This window comes from Strix aluco, chromosome 3 (genome assembly GCF_031877795.1).
Source record: "Strix aluco isolate bStrAlu1 chromosome 3, bStrAlu1.hap1, whole genome shotgun sequence".
NCBI classification, from domain to species: Eukaryota; Metazoa; Chordata; class Aves; order Strigiformes; family Strigidae; genus Strix; species Strix aluco.
The window spans coordinates 85492889-85519093 of record NC_133933.1 but is presented as its reverse complement, the minus strand read 5'-3'; the positions used below and the strand labels follow the sequence as shown (position 1 = coordinate 85519093).

The following is a 26205-nucleotide window of genomic DNA, read 5'->3' as shown; positions in this document are numbered from 1 at the left end:
ATACATTCATAGTCCTTGCTTGTTTTGGATCAGTGGTTTGGTTATGTATTTCTGCATTATTTTTTGCAGTACACTGCCTGCATATCTGCTCTCTAGCATGAGCAATACTGCATTCCACTTAAATTATTGCACCTCATTAGCCTGCTTGTTTGAAGGAACAGACCTGAAGGCAGACCTGAGTAGAGCAGACTTGTACTTATGTTGCCCCATGTCTAATGAAAAGTTTTATCATGGAGCTGAGGAAAGATAGAATTTGAATTTAAGCCCTTGAAAGTTTTGAAAATAGCTTTTTAATCTAAGGTGTAAAATTTCAGAATGCAAGATCACAGCTAATCCTTAAAATTACCCTTTATTAATGATAAATCTTCCATAACTCTGCATTATGTTGTAGAAAACAGCACCAAATAAAAAAATATATTAATAGGACTTGGGAAAATCTCAGTGAGATTAAAATCTTCTGGAAAGTGGATGCATAAATATTTGGTCTAAGGATACAATTTTGTTAACGAATTAGCGTGAGCAAAAAGTATGCAATTTCATGTTAGTACTAAGCCACATTTAATTTTTTTTTTAATTATTCACAATGATTTACTTAGGTTTTGTCTGTCATAAATTAATCTGAAATTGCTGAAGATTTTGAAACAGTTGCCTTGTTTTGTACACATGCTTCTAGTTTCTTTTATTTGTGGGTAAATACCTCAACACAGGCAAAAAGAAAGGCACATTTTGGGGATTAGGCTTCAACTGAAGGAAAAAATGTTTTAAAGAAGTGTCTTAAATGTCACAGAAAGTTTTCAGAGAAGACTATATATAGACTTCAATGCAGGAAAAGCTAAAAATAAATGAATAATAAGATATCAAATAAATTTATAAAATGGCTTAATACACCTTTGAAAAAGGCAAAGAATTAGTTTGCACTCCTCCAAAGTAAATGTTTAATTCTCCTATCTGTATTGCCACCTTCCTTAAAACAGAATAAATGACTGACTTTTGGTAGGTAAACTTGTTGCCAGATGTAAAAGACACAGTGTCACACTTCATTGTTTTCATGGCATGAGCAGCATTTCAACTAAATTGCCACTGTTCATTCTGAACAGGTCTTTCCACAGGTCTGACTCATTACAGATTTGAATTGAATTATAAAGACACTGAAGCTAGTGGTTTACATAAATCAATATGAAAGGCTAGAAAACATGTTTTTCTCAAAAGTGGTCACTAACAATAATAGGCTAATAATTTAAGACAATGTTATTTAAATCTAATTTACATGATATCTTTATATGTGTGACAACTGAACCCTGCTTTTTTTTTTTTTTTTTTTTGCTGTAGAGTGATATGCTTCTACCTGTGTCAGTTCTAAAGAAATCCCTGCTACTTACTGGGTATGGAAAGCCATAATTTGTGAACACATTTTACAACATACTATTCATGGGAAAATCACTGCATGGAATCCTTCATTTTTGACTATTGGAGGAAAACAGCTATCAGGAAGGACCCTCATAAAAGACAAAAGATTTTTATATGACAACTGTCTCTTTCAAAATGCAGTTAATAGTAAGTAATTAAACCACAATAACAACTAAAACAGTATTCTGTAATATCAGAATAAATATTTATAACTTTGTTAAATAGCAAAGTGATAACAAAGGGCAACTGGTAAAGAACACAAAATATACACACTGGAGTGTAAATATGAAATTAATTATTAATATACAAGTGTACTGTGTCAGAAAGCTCTTACTGTAGGACCTTTAGATTGTTGCCAGCTCATGTGCATAGATCTCCCATACTCGTATGCAGATATATATGCACAGAGGAGAACCAGCAGGAAGGAAGATCAAAGGACAAGCTTTAATTCATCTTACCTAAACTCTATAACAAGCAGGAAGTAAAAGGCTCCACATGTGCCTTTCTTTTTTACTATAGTGAAAACTATAATTCTAAATTCAACAGTCTTCTAGTAAGAAGAATTTTGTACATGTAAGTGAATTCTGTATCACCTGTATGATTTTTAGTGGGTAAGTTCTATCTTTATAGAGCTTTTCAACATACCTGTAAAAGACCAGAAAATTATTTTTATATAAACAACTCTAATTTTATTTTTATCAATGGGTATATACTGGCTTAAGGAAAATGAATTTCTAGTTCAGGGAGTAAATTCTGTTTAGCTGGATCAGAAAGTGACCACTTCTATGTAACTTGGTTTTTGTTAGTTATTTGAGCAGCTATTGTCAAGTATCAGTGTCTTAGTTGTGTGAAATACGTGAAAGGTAGCAAATCCAGGCAAAATTTACTTCTTTCTTTTTTTTTAATCACATCTTATGGAAGGCTATAAAGGCTGATTACAATAATGAACTTAGAAGGGACATCCACCTTATAGAAAAAGTGTAGGTGAAACTGAATCCAATCCTGTGAATGGGATTCAGCTGTCATAACGTAGGTGCTGCAAGATGTATTGCCTCCAGCCACAGTTATAAAAGTGCTTCAAACTCCAATGAGTCCTTTGCCAGCCTCTATAGCTTGTACTCTGAGAGAGTCTCAGGTAGTCTGAAAGGGCTGTAGATGTCTGTTTTCAGGCAAATGAATCTTGCTTTGTGTCTCCCCAAAATTTCTCTTTATAACTCAGTGTTAAAGTATTAACTGTGACTGTAAATAACCTTAAATTGCTGGGCTGATGAGCACAAGATAAAAAAACCCAAACAACTAACAACAACAAGAAACCACTAAAACCAGCACAACATAACTAACCCTCTGTCTCAGAATTGTCATTAAGGCTTTGCTAGTGGAAGACGTGAATCTTTAAAGACCAGAAAAAGCCAAATGAACATTTTTAAAGATATCCTTATCTCTAAATTGGAGAGACATGGATTTGATGGATGGACCAGTCAGTGGATAAGGAATTGCCTGGATGGTTGCACTCAAAGAGTTGCGGTCAATGGCTTGAAGTCCAGGTGGAGACCAGTAATGAGTGGCATACCGCAGGGGTTGGTATTGGGACCAGCATTGTTTAACATCTTTGTCAGTGACATGGACAGCGAATTTGAGTGCACCCCCAAGTTTGCTGGTGACACCAAGCTGTGTGGTGCAGTCAACACTCTGGAGGGAAGGGATGCCATCCAGGCGGGACCTTGGCAGACTTGAGAAGTGGGCCTATACAAATCTCATGAAATTCAACAAGGCCAAGTGCAAGGTCCTGCACATGGTTTGAGGCAACCCCAAGCACAAATACGGGCTGGGCAATGAGTGGATTGAGAGCAGCCCCGCGGAGGAGGACTTGGGTGTGTTGGTTGATGAGAAGCTCAACATGACCCAATAATGTGTGTTTGCAGCTCAGAAAGCCAACCATATCCTGGGCTGCATCAGAAGAAGTGTGACCAACAGGTCGAGGGAGGTGGTTCTCACCCTCTACTCTGCTCTCATGACACCCCACCTGGAGTACTCTGTTCAGCTCTGGGGCCCCCAACGTAAGAAGGACATGGACCTGTCATGTCATGGAGCAAGTCCAGAGGAGGGCCATGAAGATGATCAGGAGGCTGGAGCACCTCCCTTATGAGGACAGGCTGAAAGAGTTGGGGTTGTTCTGCCTAGAGAAGAGAAGGCTCTGGGAGACCTGATAACAGCCTTCCAGTACTGAAAGGGGGCCTACAGGAAAGATGGGGAGGGACTCTTTGTCAAGTGGTGTAGTGATAGGATGAGAGGTAGCAGTTTTAACCTGAAAGAGGGTAGATTTAGATTAGATATAAGGAAGAAGCTCTTTACTGTGAGGATAGTGAGGCACTGGAAGATGTTGCCCAGAGAAGTGGTGTATGCCCCCTCCCTGGAAGTGTTCAAGGCCAGGTTGGACGGGGCTTTGAGCAACCTGATCTAGTGGAAGGTGTCTGTGCACATGGCAGGGTGGTTGGAACTAGATGATCTTTCAGGTCCTTTTCAACCCAAACCATTCTATGATTTTATATTCAGTGTCTGCACTAAATTTAAGCTACTCCTTGTCACACAAAAGTGTGAAGGTAACAAAGTCTTGTTTTCTGAGATTAGTGTAATTTCTGAATGATGACAGTCAGAAGACCAACTGTTGTACAAGATTTAAGTATCCAAAAAGCGTTTGGTCTTAAATACTACCCAAAACATACACTATAAAATTTGTTTGGTAATGATGCTTTGATCACTTCTGTTCCTAAACTGAAATCAAATAGTATAACCTCAAATAATCTGTTGCTTTGTTTGAATATAAAAATGATTTCAAGTTTTTCCATATTTTAAAATGATAGTGCTTCAACACAGTAAAACTCATACTAATATAAAGGCCTAAATGAAAAAATGTTGAAGGTCAGTCACATTCGTCTTTGATATAGAAGAAATGTGTTGGGGTCTAGAAACTGCTAAAAATGTAGCTGTGTTTTGACACCACCAAAATATTAAATATATTTGTCTGACCTTTCTGTTTGATAAATTTTAATAACATATTTCAGTTCTATTGTGTGTCATTAAAGGAAAATTAATTAGGACTTTTATCTGTCAGTTGTGGTTGAGAAATACTAGATTTTTTAGATAAAATTTATTTATTTATTGGTGAACAAATACATCTCTCCACAATAAACATAAAATGGAGAGAATTCAGATAACAGTTTTGGTGATGTTCTCTCTCAGAACACAAACCACCTATTAGATAAACCTCTATTACATAAAGTTTTCTACTTCAAATATCACAAATTCACATCATCAGAAAGAAGCAAAATTCTCCGGCTCCAGAAGGAAGACCTATTTTGTCTTGTAATGTTACTGGATTTCAAGCCATGTTAGGAGATGGCAGGCTATATCCATTGTCTGCTACAGTGTAATGTCTTTAGTTTCCCTAAGTCATCTGCAAAAAGTGAAAAATCAGTACTGAATGCTTTATAACTAGCATCAAGTAAGGCCCTCTACCTCTTGTATGTGAAGAAACAGTGAATAAGAAAAATGTACCCACCATTTGCACAACACATGGTTTTGCAGAACTCTATTTTACTCCAAGCTATCTCTTTTCCAGGCTGAATTATCCTTCATCATGCACTCCTTATGTGAAATTCATTATATAATTTGTTGCCTTTCTCTTTACCTTTTACAAATATATAATATTTGAAATGAGTGGGATTTGGTTCAAGGTTCAGATACATGTATGTGCCATGTACTCAAACTTCCCTTTCAGTCAATGGAAATTAGCAGATGAAATGGGCAAGCCGTACTGATAAGCTACAAAAGAACTGATAAAATTTGAGATCTATTGTGTTTCAGAGCCATCTGTGTAGATAAGACATGAGATCTGGGAAAGACACATTACTTTTCTGTAGCAGAGGCCAGGTCAGGTAGCTTCAGCGTTGTCAGGTAGCCTGTGTGTGGACATATGCATTGAGTCCTAGATGACTGTGCTCAGGTGAACTGAACTGTTCTCCAAGATCTATCAAATACAGTGGGAACTTGCACTCCTAGCACACTTATGGGCTTTTAAACATAGGTGTCTTAATCTTCAGCTTCAGTCATTCCCTGTGACCCCCACCCCTTCCTGGAGGGCATTAAAACTGTGTGCAATGTGCAAGATATCAGCATAAAAGTAGAGCTTCCACATTATACACTATTTTAGAATTTATCTTCCAGATTGTGGTTTTAAATTGTTCTTTCCCCTGTTTTGTTGCTGATATTTAGACCGTTTTTCTAATGGAAAGAGTTGGAATGATTCTGTCAGTATTCCACCTCCTTGCTAAGTATGCTTCCTTGCTTGAATACCTGAAAACAGAGGTTGTAGAGATAAGTTTTGTGAAAAGAGTGGCTAGATAGCCTGTCCATCTGCCTAAAACTATTATTGTTAGACAATGACAAATCCAGTGGCAAGATACAGATTACTTGAGAAAACATTTTATATGTTACCTATGATTCATGAAATATGTTTTTTCTTCCAAAAAAATAGTCTCCTCCGTGGAGGTTCTTTAAAAAAAATAAAAGCCTCAAAGTGGGGACAAACTGATCATACTGGATGAAAAAATAATTTCTTATTAAACCATGTAAATTAGAAGAAAAACATGAAGTATTTTTACTGTCTAGTCTTCTGTTGTTACAAATGCAAGTTTTCACTGTGGACAAAGTGTAAAGCATTTTAGACTTTTTAAAGTATATCCTTGTCAATAAAAAAAAAAGATGCTAATACTGTGGTCATACTAGATAAGACAGTATTCTGGTTAAAGATTTATCTGTCTGGAAGAGTTTGGCCATGTACTAGAAAAATATATAGAAGAAAGAATTAAATGGAAGAGTTGCTTTAGATAAAATAACAGGTAATATTTAATCCATATATAGGGTACAGATAAGGTAGGATGCATAACTCCTGCTTTCCTGCCAAAACAACTTTTTAATTTTTCCAAAGAGGCTTCTAATTCAGTAAGTAAAACTTAATTATCAAATTAGTGAACAACTTTTAGAGCATAATTGTCATTCTAGCTGGTAACTTTTTAGCATTTAAAATCTTAATAAAACAAAATATCTGCACATAATTGATGATCAATCTAAACCAACTTTGGATACATCTAGTGCTGAATTCTGGGATATAGATGGAAACAGAATGAAAGGATATACTGTGGAAGTATCATTTGCACATCTAGATCACAGTTCAGTCATTAGGAATATAAACACCTTTCCTCTCATGGAAAAGATAATTAGGTAATTATTAAGAAAACCAAATGACAGTCAGATGTACTGCAAATGAGAGGGGAGTGTAAAGTATTCAGTATCTCTGGGCTTCAGATCAAATGTTTTTATCTTCTGCTTGTGTATGACACTTTCCCCCAGCCCTTCCAATAATATTTCTGTAGGCTGTGAATTAAACACTGCTGGTTTATCATTGGAGAAGTGAATCAGTATCTCTGATATGCATCATACTAAAACAGACCCTCTCATGCCTCATTAAACATTTTTGTGTGTTTATTTCAAGATCCCACTAGAATCTGTTCTCTACATGAATCTGCCATAAATTATCAGTTTCTGAAGCACTCAACTTTCCTATGCATTAACATGATTTTTTTTGATATTTATCATATTAATTGACTGACTTTAGAAATAGAAATCTGTGGCAAAATTTCTGCATCTTTTTTGTAATATTTAGAAGAGAAATAGCATGCAAAAGCTTTCAAGAAGCTTTACATCTACAATTATATATCTGGTTATTTATGGAGTTGATATAGTAAATTTCATTCATTTGTTTAGAGATAATTGTCTTAATTTTTTCTGCTAATGTTTTGTTTATATAAGTCATATGGAGATGCATAATTTATCTTAGGTCACATTACAAAATGTAGTATTTCGCTATTAATGTAACTTATGAAATAGGTGAGCTCAAAGAATCTGAACCAATGTATTTAAAAGTTTAAAGATAGATTTGCAGAGTGTAGAAGCAGATGAACTTAATATCTCTGCTTTTGAAGATAAGAAGCTTTTTTGGTTTTGTTTAGCTTCTTCTTTTGTCCATGTTAACACTTAACAATCTCGATCTTTGCGGATCCATCTTTTTCTTGCTTCTTGGAATTTTTGTCATCAGCACCTAATACTTAGTTGTTTGTTCATACTATTTGCTTGTTTCTCTACTCATGGTACATCACTTTTTTTCTTTTTTTTTCTCCCATGGCTGAAGACTCAAAATGGGAATCACTGAGAGAAATATAGAAATACCATTTCTATGGAGTCCAAGCAGCTGGTACATTAGGAACAGGAATAGTGAAGATTTTTCCATATAATATTCTATAACACACCTTAGTCTTCTGAAAATTGCTTCTAAGTATTTAAACCAAAATTCTGTAGCAGCACGTACCATATTTTAACCAGGGTAGCAATACTTTTGACAAACTTGATTTTGGTGAGATTTTTACTAAGATGAAAAGATAATGACTTAATTTCTAAACAACTCTCTAATTCAAACATTTTTGGAACTGAACATTTGGGTACTGAAGTGCATCATTAAATGTAACAACAAAAAGTTTGTCACATTTAAAACTTCTCTGTCAGGCTGATTTTGAAGTTTGTTTTTTAATTCTTTTATGACTATTGTAACTTTGCCTGTTATATCACAGCATTTCTATAGCAGTGATTTCAAGCTGTTTAATTGTAATACAGATGGGAAACACTTTAAAAAGGTGATTAAATGCTCCAAGCAGTACTGAAGAAAATTTATCTTTTAATAGCTTTAAGGACAAAATGGTAACAAACTTTTCTGGTTAATGCACTGTAGCATGGCAGTGTTAGGAAGCAGTAATACATTATTATGATGTAATGTAAAACATGCTGTAGCAAACTAAAATTTGAAAATATTTTAGTGAATTATAAAAATAACTGAAAAAAATTTTTCTCACTTTACAGTGCCATATGCAGGACAAGAAATCTTTATTTTGTATCTCATATATACAGTCCTTAGAAAACAAAACCACACTGCTTCTAGACTCTGCTAAATGAGTGGTTTTACAAGTTCTTGTCTCTGATTATTCAGATCTTTTATAATATGTTGTATTTTTAAGCATTTGTGAGTAATTTCAATAAAGTGCTTGTTTCTTGATAATTTTGGAAAGAGGAAACGAAAGTTATTTATTTTGAAGTTTTACATAGGTCTTAAATGTGAGAATCTTTTTTTTTTTTCTTTAGAAAGAAAATTATAATGCATATTATCTGATTCTCATTTGCTAGATCCTGCAGTGCTTAACTTGTTGCTTTTAAATTAGCTGCTGGGTCTTAACAGGGTGAGTCAACTGGATAACTGGAAGCTGACTCTGAAGGTACTTCTGGCTAGCACATGCCGATATTTGATGCTGAAGATACATTACGAATTACTTGACCAGAAAAAACAAGCAGAAGGTGATCTGACTGTATAATACCAGTCCGTTAAGGTGGACTAGTATTGTGGAAGGAAGTGTAGAATTAAAGAAGAAAGCATGTTGGAAGCTACAGGCTGGGACTGTAGATTACTCAGGAAGATAACCTGAGCCCTGACCCTGACTTTGTCTTCTATTTTCTACATTCTGTCTGCATTTATTTATCGTTGACATAGATTGGAAATTGGCCAATGTGACACCCATATATAAGAAGGATCGGAAGGATGATCCGGGAAATTACAGCCCTGTCAATTTGACTTCGGTGCCCAGGAAGCTGATGGAGCAGCTCATCCAGAGTACCATCACACAACACATGCAGGACAACCAGATGATCAGGCCCAGTCAGCATGGGTTTATGAAAGGCAGGTCCTGCTTGACAAACCTGATCTCCTTCTACGACAGAGTGACCTGCTTATTGGATAAGGGAAAGGCTGTGGATGTTGTCTACCTTGACTTTAGTAAGGCCTTTGGCACTGTTTCCCACAGCATTCTCCTGGTGAAACTGGCTGCTTGTGGCTTGGACGGGCACATGCTTTGCTGGGTAAAAAACTGGCTGGATGGCCGGGCCCAAAGAGTTGTGGTGAATGGAGTTAAATCCAGTTGGAGGCCGGTCACGAGTGGTGTCCCTCAGGGCTCGGTTTTGGGGCCACTCCCATTTAACATCTTTATTGATGATCTAGACGAGGGGATCGAGTGCACCCTCAGTAAGTTTTCAGATGACACCAAGTTGGGTGGGAGTGTTGATCTGCTCGAGGGTAGGGAGGCTCTGCAGAGAGATCTGGACAGGCTGGAGCGATGGGCTAAGGCCAGCTGGATAAGTTTCAATAAGGCCAAATGCCAGGTGCTGCACTTCGGCCACAACAACCCCCAGCAGCGCTACAGGCTTGGGGAGGAGTGGCTAGAGAGCTGCCAGTCAGAGAGGGACCTGGGGGTGTTGATTGACAGCCGGCTAAACATGAGCCAGCAGTGTGCCCAGGTGGCCAAGAAGGCCAATGGCATCCTGGCTTGTATCAGAAATAGTGTGGCCAGCAGGGACAGGGAAGTGATCTTACCCCTGTCATCGACACTGGTGAGGCCGCACCTCGATTACTGTGTTCAGTTTTGGGCCCCTCACTACAAAAAGGACATTGAATTACTCGAGCGTGTCCAGAGAAGGGCAACGAAGCTGGTGAAGGGTCTGGAGGACAGGTCTTATGAGGAGCAGCTGAGGGAATTGAGGTTGTTTAGTCTGGAGAAGAGGAGGCTGAGGGGAGACCTCATCGCCCTCTACAACTACCTGAAAGGAGGTTGCAGAGAGTTGGGGATGAGTCTCTCTAACGAAGTAACAAGCAATAGGACAAGAGCCAATGGCCTCAAGTTGCACCAGGGAAGGTTTAGACTGGATATTAGGAAATATTTCTTTACAGAAGGAGTTGTTAGGCATTGGAATGGGCTGCCCAGGGCAGTGGTGGAGTCCCCATCCCTGGAGGTATTTAAGAGTAGGGTTGACATAGTGCTTAGAGATATGGTATAGTTGAGAACTGTCAATGAATGTTAGGTTAATGGTTGGACTAGATGATCTTCAAGGTCTTTTCCAACCTAGATGATTCCGTGATTTTCTACAAGAAATTGATTGGATAAGAAGCAAATGATCTGGAAATCATGGGCTGGTTCCTATTTCATACCTAGCAGAGGTATATAGAAGGATATGATAACTTTAGGTTTTCTTTTGTTTTCTGGACCTTATAGACTGAAAATTCCCATCTATATGGTAACTTATCTCAAATCAAATTTGAACATTAGGTTATATGTGACTATATTGCCTGCTGGTGAGAGCATTGTTCTGAACAGTGAAAGACATGGGCTTAGAGTTCAGTATATGATAAAATCTGTTTTCTGCTTTATAGGCAAGTGCTTTAACATGTTGTTTATTTGAAAAAAATTAGTAATGGTATAATCACAAGCAGTATATTTCATTGAAGGTGTCTTTCAGTGTAAGCTGTGGTTTGAACTTCTACCAGTTAAGATCCTCCTGACTTTTGTGAAGTTTAGGCATGCTTCTGTTTCATCTTTATATGTCGAGAGGTCCTAGCATGAGTTTCTTATTTTGCAGTATTACTCTACATGCTTGGATGCCTACAGTTCCTGGGAAACTTTTCAGCTTTCCATAGAATTGTCAAGTGACTCCTGGTAACTGGTGAACCACAGCCTCTGAATTTCTTTGAAGAAATTAAGTGCATAACTTTTCTAAGCCCTGCTTGAAAATTAAAATCATAAGATATGACTCTGAGTCCTACATTCTTGTTTACCTTATTAAAACAGAACTGAAGCAAAAACAAAAAAAAAAAGCAAAAAAAACCCACTTTTGCTCCAGCTTTTGAATGTGGACATATTAGTATTTAGGACAATATTGCAGGAGGCAAGTTCAAAATATATTTACTTTTTTAATGTCTACTTATTTTTCATGAGTGAATCGCTTATATTTTCTTTTAAAAACAAGTGAAAACCTGGAAGTTTCCTTTGTGTACAGTTTGGCTTCTCAAATGTAATTCAAAACTCAGACAAATGTTTTAGAAGATGGATCAATAGCATTCAGTGTGATGGAAAGAGAAAATCCTGGCCTAATGCAATATTGTTAGCATTTATCTATGGTCAGTGTGAGGAGATAAAGGAACTGTTTTTATCAGTGTTCTGCTATATTTTATGAGTCTTTCTAGAGCAAAATGAAATGGTCTATGGTTTGTGATATCTTCAAACTTATAAGCAGGAAAGTTTGAAGATCGTTAACTGCCCAGTAAGTGGCCTATAAACAGAAGTAAGACTTCTGTATTAGTCCTTGTGAAAGTATTTATGTAAAACCTAAGCATTTAAGTTTGCATATTATCTTCTTTAAAGATGTTTTGGAGGAAAACATTTTCTTTGTGGAGAATGAAAATCTCTTTATCTGGGTGTTGGCTGCCTCTTTAGAAAAAAGAGAAGGAAATGAAGGTGTGCTGTTTTAAGACTGTTTAAAACATTTTGTTAACCAGAGTAATGAAAAGCACATTTTAGCAAAATCTCCCAAGGCCATTTTTGTAGTCACATTTCATTTAGTGTTTTGTTTCCTTTTGTTACTGTTAGTCATGACAGACTAAATATTACATGAATGTGATAATTACATTGAAATTATCAAGTGTATTCTGTAATAAATTGCTTAGCATGTCATAGGAAGCTAATGTATATCCTTAAATTGGGAATTCTTACAGATAGTACATTCTAACACTAGATGAATGTGTTCAGGTGTTCTTATATTGCCTGTTATCTTTAGTCATATTCTGTTGATATTCTGACTGAAAGGAGTAATATTTGTAAACAGAGATGCTATCAGAAGCAGTGTTTTATAAGTATGCTGCATACTTCAGTCTAATAATATTTTTTAGTAATATTTTATGACTTTTCAAAGCATATTTGGAACTGTGCTGATGAAAGGTAAGATTCTGACAGTGTTTGTCACATCTGACTTAAAGAAGGTGTTAAAATGTATCAAATTATTTTTAAAAAACAATTTAAAGATACTTATCATTTGTATGTACTTACCTTTAATTTTTTTTTCCCCATTTTTATAAGATAAAGAAACTTTTGTTCAAGTGAGATCCATGCTTATTATTTCCTCATATTTAAGAAAACAGAACAAAACAAAGCAAACTCTTTCTGTTTTGATATAAAATTTAACATTAAATTAACAGGATAAACCTAACATTGACTGGATATTTAGCCCCTTATATATTGTACAGTCAGAAAATATATAGTTTTATTTGTCTTAAATCTGTAGATAATTCAAATCCTTTTAGGAGAAACATGTCTTAAAGTTGCCAGTTTCATGCAACTACACTAAAATATCAATCAAAAGATAGCTTGGATGCTGAAGGTAATATTTCTATGCATTTCATAGTGCAAGATTTGCAGGATTCTGTCATTATGCCTTCATACATTGATTCCATGAATCCTTTAACATAAATTATGTCTCATTTCAAAACATGTAACTGATTTTCCAGTAATTGTGCCTCTATTGCAATATTGAGGTGTTTGTTACATCTGGGGTGAGTTATTTATTTTCCAGAAAAGCTTCTTGTCCAAGGTCACACAGGAAATCAGTGACAATGAAAATAAACCCCATAAACTTCAGGTCTTGCTTCCCTCCTCCATATCCTACGCACACTCAGTATGGATAAAGGATACTGCTGGAGGGTACTGTCTTTTCCTACAGTGTATTATCCCCATAAAAATGACTTCAAAGTCGAATAAGCAGAGTTTTCTAAGTCAAGTGATCCTTTTAAACTTTTTCCTGTTGTGAGATTCAGAAAGCTTTAAATATAATTTTGAAAAGGAATAATAAAAACATGGTATAGTCCAGATTCACACTGCTGTATTCTAAATCGATATAAAAAAATAAACTAAATTTTTTAATGGAAAAGGTTGCAAAGAAGGAAATTTTTCATTTGTTTTTAATATCTTGGATGAAAGTGATTCATTTTCTCAAATCCTGTTCCAGACAGAAATAAGTGGTTAAGATATAGTTTTGTTCCGTATTTATAGGAAGCACGTGTCTAAGCTGGAAACCTTTATGGAGGTCTATGAACCACCTCTGTAGCCTTCCAGTCCATAATGAGCTTATCAGTACAGCCCATAGCATGCTTAATTAGGGCTAAAATGTCTTCAGCCAGTACCTCTGATCAGTCACTGTAGCACAACACCTACCATGCCTCCTGCTCCCAGTATCATCCATGTCATGTCAGTGATATTGGGTTTTTCAGATGAGCCTCTTCACTGTCTTCTTGCTATGCCTGTATCTGGAGGATTGTAGTCCCTTCATGCTTCTAAAAAGCCATCACTTCCATCTCTGGAAATGTAGACAGTATACTAGCATCCATTGATCTCTTGATAATATGCTTTTGACTTTTTATCCCTCTACATGTAGTATCACCTTACATAATCATTGGGTCTGATTATGAAATGGCCTATTTCAAAATTGGAACACAGCAGATATAAACATATATTTTAATGGTATAATACCTGATAGACTTGCTTAATTGTCTCTTGAAACACTTTTTAGAAAAGTTCTTTATCACAGGTACCTTGTTACTCCTTTCTCCCACCTTTCCAGGTTAATTAAACAAAGACTGAGACTTCATGTTTTCTGAATGGGAAATAATAAATCAGAATAAGAGATTTCTATTTGTCACATCAGGATGAGATCTGGGCACCATAGTTATCTTATATTCAAGGTATTGAATTGAGGTGAGGAAGAAGAAATAAAATAATTTCATTCTTATATAACTTCATATAAATTTATTGGTATAATTTAAACATATCTGTATGTTCTTAAAGTAAAATGATGGGAAGAAGTGTTACTGGGCAAGACAAACTGTTTTTAAAAACAATTTTTCTTCAGGCTCTCTGTCACCTTTTAATATTACTTAAGATGTGGGTTTACATTACTATATTTTAAAAATTGCTGTATCATTAAAGAAATGGTGCTAATGCCACAGTGTGACTGACATTACTTTTTATAATGTATTAATAAAGACCTTCTCCAAAGCAGATTGGTGCATGCTAATGATAATATGGCTATAATGTTAAAAAATTATAGATATTAATAACTAATGTGTGTGAGATCTTTATCAAGTTGTTTTGATATTAGAAAAAAACGAAACCTCATTTTACATCTTCATAGAAAGAAACACAGTTAAAATTGAAATAATGATTAATGTTCTTTTTTCTATAACTTTGCTGCTGTCAACAATGTTATATTACAATGAGTTTGTGTTTAATTTTTTCTCTCCTGATTTCACATTTGAAAATTAGCCTGGTAAATTCCTGATGCTGCCAAACCATAGAAGTTCTAATTCTGTGTATTTGTTGATATACTTGCAATAATATTGAAAAAGAATTATTTTAGATTCGGTAATTTACAGTAGTCTGTAAGCTTCATTTCAACTGATTTGTCAGATTATGATCTGAGGTAATGCGGCCTTCTGTTATACATTTAAAGGTTTAATTTTTCAGAGGACACAGATTGTAAAATAGCCTGTAGCTACTGTAATTAAATAGCATTTATTTCTACTGAAACAAACTTGGGACTGTACTAGAAATGAAGGAGAAATTCTTTGATTTAGTATCAGCCAGGTTTGCTATTTTTCTTTTTTGTAGTTCTACTTGGACACTTCTGAAGCTGGTTTGAATGTGCATTATTTCAAGTAGGTAACAGTAACTCAAGTTTTATGACATGCATCTGTTTCAAAAGTTCTCCATATGTAAGAGGAGGTGAGATTTACAAATAACTTCTTCTGGCACTTGTATTCATCCAGTGATTTTGTGTCGTTAAGCACTTTTGTACTTTCTGCTGGGTTTTATCAGATATTACATGGAGATGATAATGCAAAATACACAAGATAGTGATCCCCAAAGTGGAATGATTATGGGGAGAAAAATACCTATAGGCCTTTTGTGGAATAGAAATGGAAAGTTGAATGATTCAAATGGTTATCCTGTTCTTTGTGAAATTAGGTAGTTAAGAGCAGGACCAATTTTTTTTGAAATTTTTTGACAGGATGTGTAGCAAACTGATATTTTTTCCTCTGGATTTTATGTTTGAGAAAATGATTGAAAATTAAAGAAAACCAAGATAGCTTGAAAACTAAAAATGGTAATTCTTCAAATTTTTGGTGGAAAATGCAGACTTTTTAATTTGAACAATTTCAGAACAAATTGTTTTGGACTTGTATAATTGTTTTTAAAGCTATTTCAGATTTTCTTTTTCCTTGGAAAAGAATGAAAACTACATTACTCATACTCTTTTAGGCATTACATCCTTTTTGATAAAATATTATTATAATATTTTTCCAGCGGTTTCTGTTTCTGAAGAAACTGTTACTGCATCAGTATTACACTGAATGACTGGATTTTCCCTATTGGTTATGGTAAAAGAACTCGGTCATATAAATATTTTTTCAATAGTGACAACTGTGATGAAAAATCCTAAAAAGTGAATTTCAGGTTCAGTAAAAGCAGTTCTAGTATATCAGGATTAGTAAGAGATCTAAATTATCCTGGATGTCACTGCAAAAGATACAGTATTTAAATTGTTTTACAATCCCTTTTGTATATCTGGCTTGGACTGGTCTGTCTTAAGCATTCCTCATCACTGTGATTCTTCAGGTGCTGATCGCTATTAAAATCTAGTGTGCTTTTGCTAAGTGCTTATCATGACAGTAAAAACTTGAAGAAGTGTTCAGCTATACTGCAGTCACCTACTGTACACAATAAAACTTCATGAGCTACAGATTGAGCTGTAGCTATGTGATGTCATATTCCCCAGTGTTACTATCATAGGGCAGAGATGAACTGACATATCATTAACATTGTAAATGAAGAAGTCATATAGGAGACCATTAAAGCAAGCTAAGCATTAAATGCACATTTTATTACTATTAAGTTTTCTGTCTCTGTTTTGAGCTAGCAGTGAAAATTCAGCCATTTCCTCTACGATGTGCTGCCAGTTGTACATAAGAACTGATGCTTCTGTCTATTATGGGTCTATAAGCTGTGTTAAAAATAAGACAAACCCCAACACCTGCATTTTTCAAGCTGTTAGACAGAGATAGGCATTGGCTTGGTTGCTTGTCCACATATCAATGGCAAGATTTATAACTCTTCTGTCTGCTTATCTGAGACCATGCAGTGCATTCCTCAATTTTATTGTTAATAGGGCTATCCTGAATACAAGGTACAAGAGCAGTAAAGCACAGCCTACTTGGATGAGAACAGCATGACTCAATATTCTATAAGAGCTTCTGGAAACTACTATCCCTTTATAATTGAGTATACCTGAAGTGGAAATCCATCCTTTTTTATGAATTTCCTTTTCTTTTTATAAAAAAATACAGTGCAATCTGTGGCTTATCTCCCATTATTAAGCCAGTGGTTTTACATATTTTTCTTTAAAAATACTCAATATTTTTTACTATTATTTGCATATTCAGTAATAAATACAGGAACATAACAGTAAGACCAAGGCAGTTTAAAGTTACCAAATAAGTTTCTACTTGCATCTTATGCAGCAATAGAGAAAGCACCTTTTAAAACTTCACATTCCTGCCAGTTATGAACTCATTTATGTGTCTTTGTTGAGTATCCTGAAAATATCTGAAGTGTAGACTTCCACACATGCTTAAAAGGGCTGTCTTCTGGAGAATGAGGAGCTGTTTTGTGACTACATGCTGACAGTCAGAATGCAGACACGTGTCTGCCTAAGCTCCTGCTCTTCTTAGTGTGTGAGTTCAATTTAAACTGCTTAGATGTTCAATTAAAAAATGGTGGTGCCCTGTGTGCAGTATTAGGATGGCCAAAGCTAGCAGCTGTTGCTAGCTAGCAACAGGAGGAGCCTGGCATTTTCAGCCATTATGGATATTAGTAGAACATGGTGTGCTTTGAGAACCTGTTGATTTGAGTCTCTTCTCAGCGTGAAGATTAAGATGAACCTACACCTACCAGCATCCAAAATATTTAATTGTGGGATGCTCTTCCCCTGCTGCTTGAGCAGACAGATAGAGAAGTAGCATAAAACTGAAATGAAAGGAAGCTAGTTGAAGTTTGAAATCCTACAGGTTAGAAAACAGCTAGGAAACTGCAAATATATGGTCTAATCTATATTCCTCTGGGGTTCTTATTTTTATTTCAGTGTCTATCTAGAGTACATTGTGAAAATATTCTAGAGCAGGAATCAGAACCTATGTTTTCCTTCCTCCTAGCAAAATATCTTAATCGTAAAACAACAGAAACAGGTTATTCTACCTCTGTTTTCCTTAGGAATGGAAATTTACCCTGAGGCAGACAGATCATATGCTGCCAGCTTTGCAGGGGATACATTTATCACAGGGACAGAGAATGTGTGAGTGAGGGAATAAACCACTGAATGGCACATGTGGGAAATTACACATTGTTACCATTCACAGGAGATAGAGACTTTGTCATCTTCATAAAATTGTCTATGTGATGAAATGTCACTACCATTAGGAATTGCCCAGATATGAGAGGTCAAAATCCATTTTTAATTTTATTTTATCTTATACTGAGAGTAGTGACTATATCTTTGACATCAAGAATTTAGAAATGAGAATGATACGTACAGGAATAAAGAAGGAAGATTGTACTGAGCTTCAGACATATTGAAATTAAAGAAGAAATCTTCCAATGTAAAAATTTCAGGGAGAGGAAAGTTATGTTGTAATGCTTGCTTATCTTTATGAATCCAACTTAGGATATGACCTTTTTTTAATAACTTTTTTTCGTGATACTGGTTTATTCAAATGCATTTAAATACCTGCTTTCCAGATGCCTATAAAATCTAAATTTTCATTACGTACATGGAAATTTCTTTTTATTTTTCTTGTCTCTTGATATCTGTACTTATAATTTATTCACTAATTTTTAGCTTTCTTCATCAATTTTAAAATATTTTCCCCAAGTTCAGATAGGATCCTCCTATGTGTCACAGTTTGATTTATAATGTTTAGATGCTGTCAGTCGTAACCAGCACAAAATCTTGTCTATCAGACTATGTTTTCCTGAACAGAGCACTTCATTATTCTCAAAAGCAGTACGTTGCCTTTCATGTTAATATTACATTGTGCAAATAAACATTGTCTTTTTCTCAGATTTAAAATATGCTAGGTCTATCTAAACCCTGATTGTTATCCAAGTTTCTTTTACTTTAGCTTCTGAAGTATTTTTAATATTGGTTACTGATTACATATACATTCTATTCTCAATAAGTTTGGATCATTTCCCTAGGTATTTGAAGTTTTCTTAAGCATCTGCCTCTTCCATCAGTGCCTCATTCTCAGTTTTAAATGACCAATGTTTAAATATCAGTCACATCTCATCTCAGTGTTTAGTGCTTGTGCTTTTAAATTAATATTATTTGAGCATCTGCCCCTAGGGCTGTCATCAGGAATTTAAGGGCTCATCTGCAGGAAAAAAGTTAACAACTCCATTCTGTAGTGAGAAAGAAGTTGGAAAAGCAGGAGATTTGCAAAACTAAAAAGTCTTTTCATATTTAATAGTATCAGAAAGGGAAAGTTGATAACTAAATACACATTATTTTTGATTTAGAAATGGTTTATCTACTTGGCTGGTGAACAAAACTGTTTAGAAACTGACTGTAGTTTGCAAAGTTCAGTCTGACTCAGTCCCTGTACATTCAGTTCCTGAGAGCTTCTTGCTGAGAAAATAGTGGAGAGTTGAATCAATTTTTTTAAACAATACAAAGCCAGGTAGCAACATTACTTTGGAAATGAATAAGCATAATCTAGGAGAAAGAAAAGGAAAATGTTTCTTGCACAGGTACAATGCCTGGTTTATAATCAATGATCCTCAGATGGTGGTCATCAGCTGTCCATCAGCATTGACATATGCTGTTAGCATGAGGACCTAAGAGACCATATGGATACAGATTGTTTTTCTGAGGCATTCCATGTCACCACAGGAAGGACATATCTTCAAATTACTTTTGTTGTCACTGTATCCTTGGTCTTTCTAGACCCAAGAATAAATGATGTTACCCCAAAGTATGTATAAATTTACATTTCATGGGCAATTATATCTCATTCATGAGAAAAGAACAGTTGAAGCGCAGCACTGTTTCACGAACTTACTCGATTCATTTAAAATTAAGGCTGGCTCAGAAGTGTTCTAGAAATTGCCTGTCACTCGAGGCATGTCCAACTCTAGCAGTATGCTTTGTTTGGGGATGCTTTCATTGCATGATACAGTTTATGCAGGGTGTAGTTGCTTAGATTCCTGTATTTGCTGAGAATGAAGTTAACATGTATGTGTGGCTCAGTGCAAAAGAGAAAATTTGAACCTTTTGGTCAACATATTTATCAGTTCAGGCACACAGTCATGCTAAAATATCTATATATCTTAATTTCTGGAGGCAGTTTGGGGCATCCCAGTTCCTTGCTCCTTTATATGTTGCACTTCCAGCGAACTCTCCAGGCCATTATAGCTGTATCATAAGTCTAGAAGAGTAGAAAACAAGAATCCATAAATCTCCCTCTCCCCTGCCACACACACAGGTGGTGGTTGATCTGGAAGGGGTAAAGGCAATAATTTCAAGTTTAATTATGTAAAATAATAATTACATATTCTTCATTCCTCTCCTGTTTTGCTTCTAAATAGTGTGGTTGGTTTATATTTCCACACTCTTTTTATTTACAATAGTAAAATAAATGTTGTATGGGAAAAAACAAACAGGTTTTCTTAAGGTAAGTTTGATTTGTGGCTGTGTTATTTATGGTTTGACCTAAACCCCACCAAAATCATGAGATAATTTCATGATTTGCACTGTGTCAGGTTTATTAAGTTAAAAATTTCAGGTTGATGAATCTTTTCCCAAACTGATGATTAAAGGTGTTCTTGTATGCCATTTTGGCTTACTAGTGGTTTGGTTTTTTTCTTTCTTCTTTCTCCCACTACCAGGAGGCATTTTTGAATGTGTGGAATCTGGTCCAATGGGAGCAGAAGAACTAGCCTTCAGATTTGCTGTGAACACAATCAACAGAAACAGAACTCTTCTGCCAAACACCACATTAACATATGACACCCAAAAGATAAATCTCTATGACAGTTTTGAAGCATCCAAAAAAGGTAACCTTTTGCATATTTAATGTTTTTAATGAGGAACTAAGACTCACTTGGTTTACCTACCTGAAAAAATGTCTCTCCAATAAAGCCTTATGAAATGAGACAAGTTTGTAGGTGACATCAAAGAACTGCTTTAAAGACCACCCCTTGAAGGCTGTAATGGTAACTGCTTGAAAATAACATTGTCCCCTTTGCTCCCACTGCCCCTGTCGAAAAGTTATTTCTTTAAATATTTAAAATCTGAAGTAAATTAATCTGACCTTTGTGACTAGGGTGTTTTTGAGACCAGCTCCTTTGGAGTGAGAAAACACTATCTCCAGACCTTGTCCTGGAAGTGCCCCCAAATTCTAGTGAACCTGAAAGAGAGCTCCCATTAAATTTTCAGCATTCAATTGCTTTAAGTACATCTCCACAAATGCCTTTAAGGTATGACTGCCTCATAATTATTCAGGTGTGGGCTTCAAAGGGGAACAAATAGGTGTAATTTTGTGCATAAAAATAAGACTAATTATTGTCTGTGCTTAAGAATATTGCTATCAGGTGAATGTCTAGGCCTGAGTTCAGCAGTTTTCCCCTAACTATAAATTATTTGTTTAAAGAAAAATTAAAAATTAAAACCAATTTTGAACATTTTTCCTAAACTTTCAAATCTTTGATTCTCATAAAAATTTGAAGTTTTCAGATTGCTTTACATTCAAGTCTATGACAGTAGATGGAAGTTTTCTTGCATCATTGCCATATCCTAGAAAGTACAAAGCCCAAGAAATTCAATACGTATTTATAGGAGAAAATACAAAGCCTCTTGTCAGAACTCAGTAGGACTGAATTTTACACTGTATTACATGTTCTTTACAACCATTTTTTTATAAACCGAAGAGCCAACGTCATATGAATGTTAATGTTAACAAAATAGGAAGGGTGAAAGAATCAAAGGTCAATCTGTATTTCTTATGGCAGGTTTCTAGTCTAAATCTGCCAAGTGATCTGCCACTCCCAAGTGTTGAAGACTGGAAGCTTTACACAATAAGGGATTTCTGGTGTTATAGTGGGCTAAGATGAATAAAAACATTTGATGCCACGTTAGAAAAGCTACATAGGGAAGAGTTGCTGTGTCAGGATGAATGTACATGAAGTACACCCTAAAAATGTCATATAATACTGATTTAAAATTTCAGTTTAGATATTACGAGAAATTATTTTCTCTTTTGCTGTAACATACAGAATTAATATTGCTAACCTTTTTTTTGCTAAATAAACAATTCTAATATCAACTGTTGTTAGGTATGAAAATAGTATCCATATTTATACAGAAATACACACAGTTTCATCATTGTCAGATGCTTTGATTTATGAAAAAATATTATTGGCTAAAAATTTATGCCTAGCAAGACAGTTTCTTTGCAGTGGAGAGTGTGTGGAAGAAGAAAGAGGCAAACAACACTTTTAACAAAGTATTTTGAGTTGTTATTCTGCTGTTTTGGATGATGGATTAAAGCAGGTTCTGAGAGATTACTCTTTCTATTCCATCTCGGCCAACAGTGAATAAATGGGCTAATCCTTAATTCTGGCCCCTTCTTTCTCCTTTCCCCCTCATCTTCCAAATTCAACTGCATTCTGACTCCAGCACAAGCTGTCCTGTGAAATTTAATGGAACAGTTTTTCTCCATACCGGAGGGAGGATGTAGAGACCAGAGAAATTTTTTCTGCAATCATTAATTCTTTAAGCCTTTCCTGAGACCATATAACTACTTTTAGTCCTTACTTGGGGTTTGCTTGAATGTTCAGTCTAGCCCTAATATTATGTTACTAATTCTTGATAGATTCTAATAGCTGAAGTTATAATGGCAACATGCCATTGATTGGATATATTGAATAGATCGTATATATTCATTGTTCCCACTGGCATCTTGGACGAGAATGTAACTCTTTATTTGTAACTGGTCAGGCTGTATAAAATCTGTGTAATCTTCCAGTGCTAATAGCTTTTTGCTTCATCAATTCACAGTACAGCCAACTACATTTGTGCTGACAGGTGCTCTAGTTCAGAATCAAAGGCTAAAGGTTAACATAAAATGGATCATTTTATTGTGATGGCTCCAAAGCAGAGTTTTAACAATGAGGTTTAAGCATTTGACTCATTTTGTAGTTCATGATTATGTCCATTAGTGAGCAGGCAGGCGCTGCATCAAAAGCAGCCTGCTTAGACCTCTTAGTAACACATACTTTTGAAGTTGAATATAGATGAAATATTAATGGATTTTTAAAGGTACTGTATGAAAGAGCAACCTGAAGACAAGAGGATATTTCCAAGATACTGTTTCAGTGAAGAATAATGTAAATGCAAACAAAGTATCCCTTAGTTGCACTAGAAAAATTGGTATGCATCTGATAGAACCAGTGCCATATTAAATCACGTGCAAAAGCATTGCATTATTCAAACCTCAGAAAGAGGACAAAAAAAAGCCCATTGAAAAGCCATCTGGTAGCTATTGCTGTTGTTAGTGATCCCATTTACTGACATTTGCATAAAGCTTGTTGATTACTCTTAGGAAGGGCAATATTAGCATATTTTTTTTTTTTTTTTTTAATTGAGCTAGTCAGTTAGGCCCTGATCTGACGCAACAGAGATCTTGTGTGTATATGAGAAGCTCATTTAAATCACCGGTGCTCTGCAGTAATAAAAAGGTGCACTAGCGTAGTTCCTGGGATACACTTGAAAGACTACAATATTTTCATCATGTTGAAAAGGATGTGCCCAATAAAACAATTAATTTTTGACTTGCTGAGTAAAGTAATGCAGCGAGATGTGTTTCTACTGCTTGTCTCAGCTGTCAGGAACATTGATGGTGGCATAAGAGTATTAATTAATCAAACTTCATACAAATACTCACATCTAGATTGGATTAGGGAGATACTTTTCATTACTTCTCTCTACCAAGTAGGATGTTTTCTTCGAAGACAGAATCTGTTGTTTTTCAGAACTGCGTAATCATAAAGGTGGTGATCATCATATAGTAGTGATCTAAAGAGGACCAGGGCATGGGCTGAAACACTGGTCTGCAGTACTGACTAATTTTCCTGCCTTCTTTCTGGCATGTCCCAAGTAATATTCTACAAGGTAATACTGGAGTATACGCTGGGCGATAACACAGACCAGAGACGGCTAATGCACAGAATAGGTATGGCCACTCTGTATTTGAAAGAGGAGAGCTAAGCCACCTGAATGCAGAGTGTCAGTGACTCTCAGGGCCAGTTTTATCTAATATAGGTGTAACAATACTGAATATTTCCAGTGTTTAAGAAGGGGCACTGATTTTTTTTTTTTTTTTCATTTGCAGATAACAATTTAGTTTTGTTTTAGGGAAAATGTTGACCTTTAAATTTTGCTAGTCAGCATGCCTGGTTTTCAGACACAGAAATTCAAATGTCCATTTCAATGAAATTAATCATTTGACTGATACTTAACTAGAATTAACATGTACAATTTCTGAGTAATTAGGATCTCATTAGAAATAGTGCTGATTGATTGAGGAAAGAGTTAGTGCTTAAACAGCCTAGGTTAGAATACTGTCCCATATAGCCCTTTTCCAAATGTAAGATGCAGCTCAGCATAAATCTCTTCTCTTGTCAGTGCTTTTTAAAAGGTACACAATTGTTGGCCTTTGTGACTTCCACTGACATAAAAGTGTTTATTAAGTGTAGGTGAGTGCTATTTCAGTGTTAAGTGTTGCTATTCATCAGCTCATAGTGAAAGCTTAGAAATATATTCTGAAGTTGAAATGTGTGTAAATGAAAGTGTTACACAAGAAGGCAGATCTATCAGCAATGAAGTTATATTTCATGGAGTGCCTTTTGTTTAATATGAATTGTGCAATACCTTCTGGCACACTGCCTTCTTTCCTCTCATCATTGACAGACTTCTGTCTCCTCTTCAGCCTGCGATCAGCTGTCCCTTGGGGTGGCTGCCATCTTCGGACCATCCCATAGCTCCTCAGCTAATGCTGTGCAATCCATCTGCAACGCTTTGGGTGTTCCACATATCCAGACCCGCTGGAAACATCAGGTGTCAGACAACAAGGACTCCTTCTATGTCAGCCTCTATCCAGATTTCTCTTCACTCAGCCGTGCCATCCTTGACCTTGTGCAGTTCTTCAAGTGGAAAACTGTTACTGTTGTTTATGATGACAGCACTGGTAAGGCTAAAGCATTAGACTGTGTGCAGTTATATTCACATGTACAAAGGAAGAGAGAAGGGGTGTCACTACTCATATTTCTTAGTTTAAGAAATCTTAACTAAATTACAATTGCATGGTAGTGTATAACAAGTAATGTGGATTTATTAGCATAAGTATTCTCATAAGTATGCTTCAGTTGCTGAATTCTATGTGTTTGAGCTCACAGCTCTCAACAAATCAGTCATGCTCTATCTGCATTTTCTGCAGTGTTTTAACAGTTGTTAACAGCTACATCTTTTGATTTTATTTAAAACTTAAATTTTGAAGAAAAATATGACAACTTGAAAGATGTACTAGTATGCCCAGTGAAATAAAAGACCTAAATTCTAGCACTGCTTCTGGAATTAGTTAAGTTAGAAAACAGATGTCATTTTTTCGGGGAATTTCGGTATCTGCTTTTTTACAGAAGGAGCCCTGGTTTTAGCTGCTAGGAATTGAAACCAAAGAAAGTTTCGAGGCTTGTTTTGTAGATTAGTTGAGTTAAAAGTGGACTCTTGAGTCTCCAACAGAAATATACCAGTTTGCTACCTTTCCCTTATCTCAACCTAAAATTTGTTTTGCCCTTCTGTTTTGCCTTGACAGTGACATCTTTGCAAAATACTTTAAAAAATTAAGTTTGATTTGAGGTCTATCTAGCGGTGGTCAGAACTAAGACCTTGGTAAGAGGAAAATCTCACTGTAATGGAAGATACAAAGAGGGTACTTAGCCAAATGAGATATATTTAATCTTCTTGGAAATGTTGCTAACTTCTTCCATGCTGGTTGAACTGTCATTGGCAAGAAAAGAGCATGCTGAGCCTCAAACCCTTCTCATGGTTCAGTGAACTGGAAGATTGTTGATACCCTGTTACATAATGCTACTATCTATCTAAATCTGAAATAAAAAAAATAAAGATCAAGAAACAATGTGTGTTACATGTGAGGCTACATGTAGTGAAGACTAACTCTGCTAGATAAACCAGTTACAACAGTACAGAATGCCTGCTTGCTATTTAAGTTCAAACAAGATGTTTGTATAGCTATGAGAAGGTGAGAAGGAAACAGAGATGGCAGTGCATATAATTATTCATAGCTGACTTTTTCTTCATGTCTTTTAAAAAAAACCAAGGCAGTGAAGTTTAGAGGCTGCCTCCCTAAAAGTTTAGCTTTCCAGACTTAAGAAATATGTAGCTTGTTCATTAATGTTTTCTGATATTTTTTGTATTATTGTTCTGAAATAGGACAAGAAGTGAAAAAAAGTCTCAAATTTTAATAAATTTATGATTTGAAAAAGTAATTTGTGATTCAGTGAAACGGTTATAGACTTAATTTTACATCAATTGGAAATATTTCACTTTGATTGAAATCATTTGGAGACTATTTTTATAATAAACAGGTTACCTTTTTAAACAGGCCTTTCAGTTAGAAAAGTCATACATTTTAAC

The 26205-nt window shown here is 35.5% G+C and overlaps 1 protein-coding gene across 6 annotated transcripts in view; it reads left to right on the top strand.

Annotated features, from left to right (window-relative positions):
- GRIK2 (glutamate ionotropic receptor kainate type subunit 2) overlaps positions 1–26205 on the top strand; it is a 445391-nt gene that overhangs the window by 128574 nt on the left and 290612 nt on the right. For 5 of the 6 annotated variants that reach the window (XM_074819452.1, XM_074819453.1, XM_074819455.1 and 2 more), the window contains 2 exons: positions 20382–20549; positions 24482–24739. In XM_074819452.1, coding sequence (XP_074675553.1) covers positions 20382–20549; positions 24482–24739 — 426 coding nt within the window. Of the gene's footprint in view, positions 1–20381; positions 20550–24462; positions 24740–26205 lie in introns of those variants that run through there. The other variant, XM_074819456.1, reaches the window with a different exon arrangement.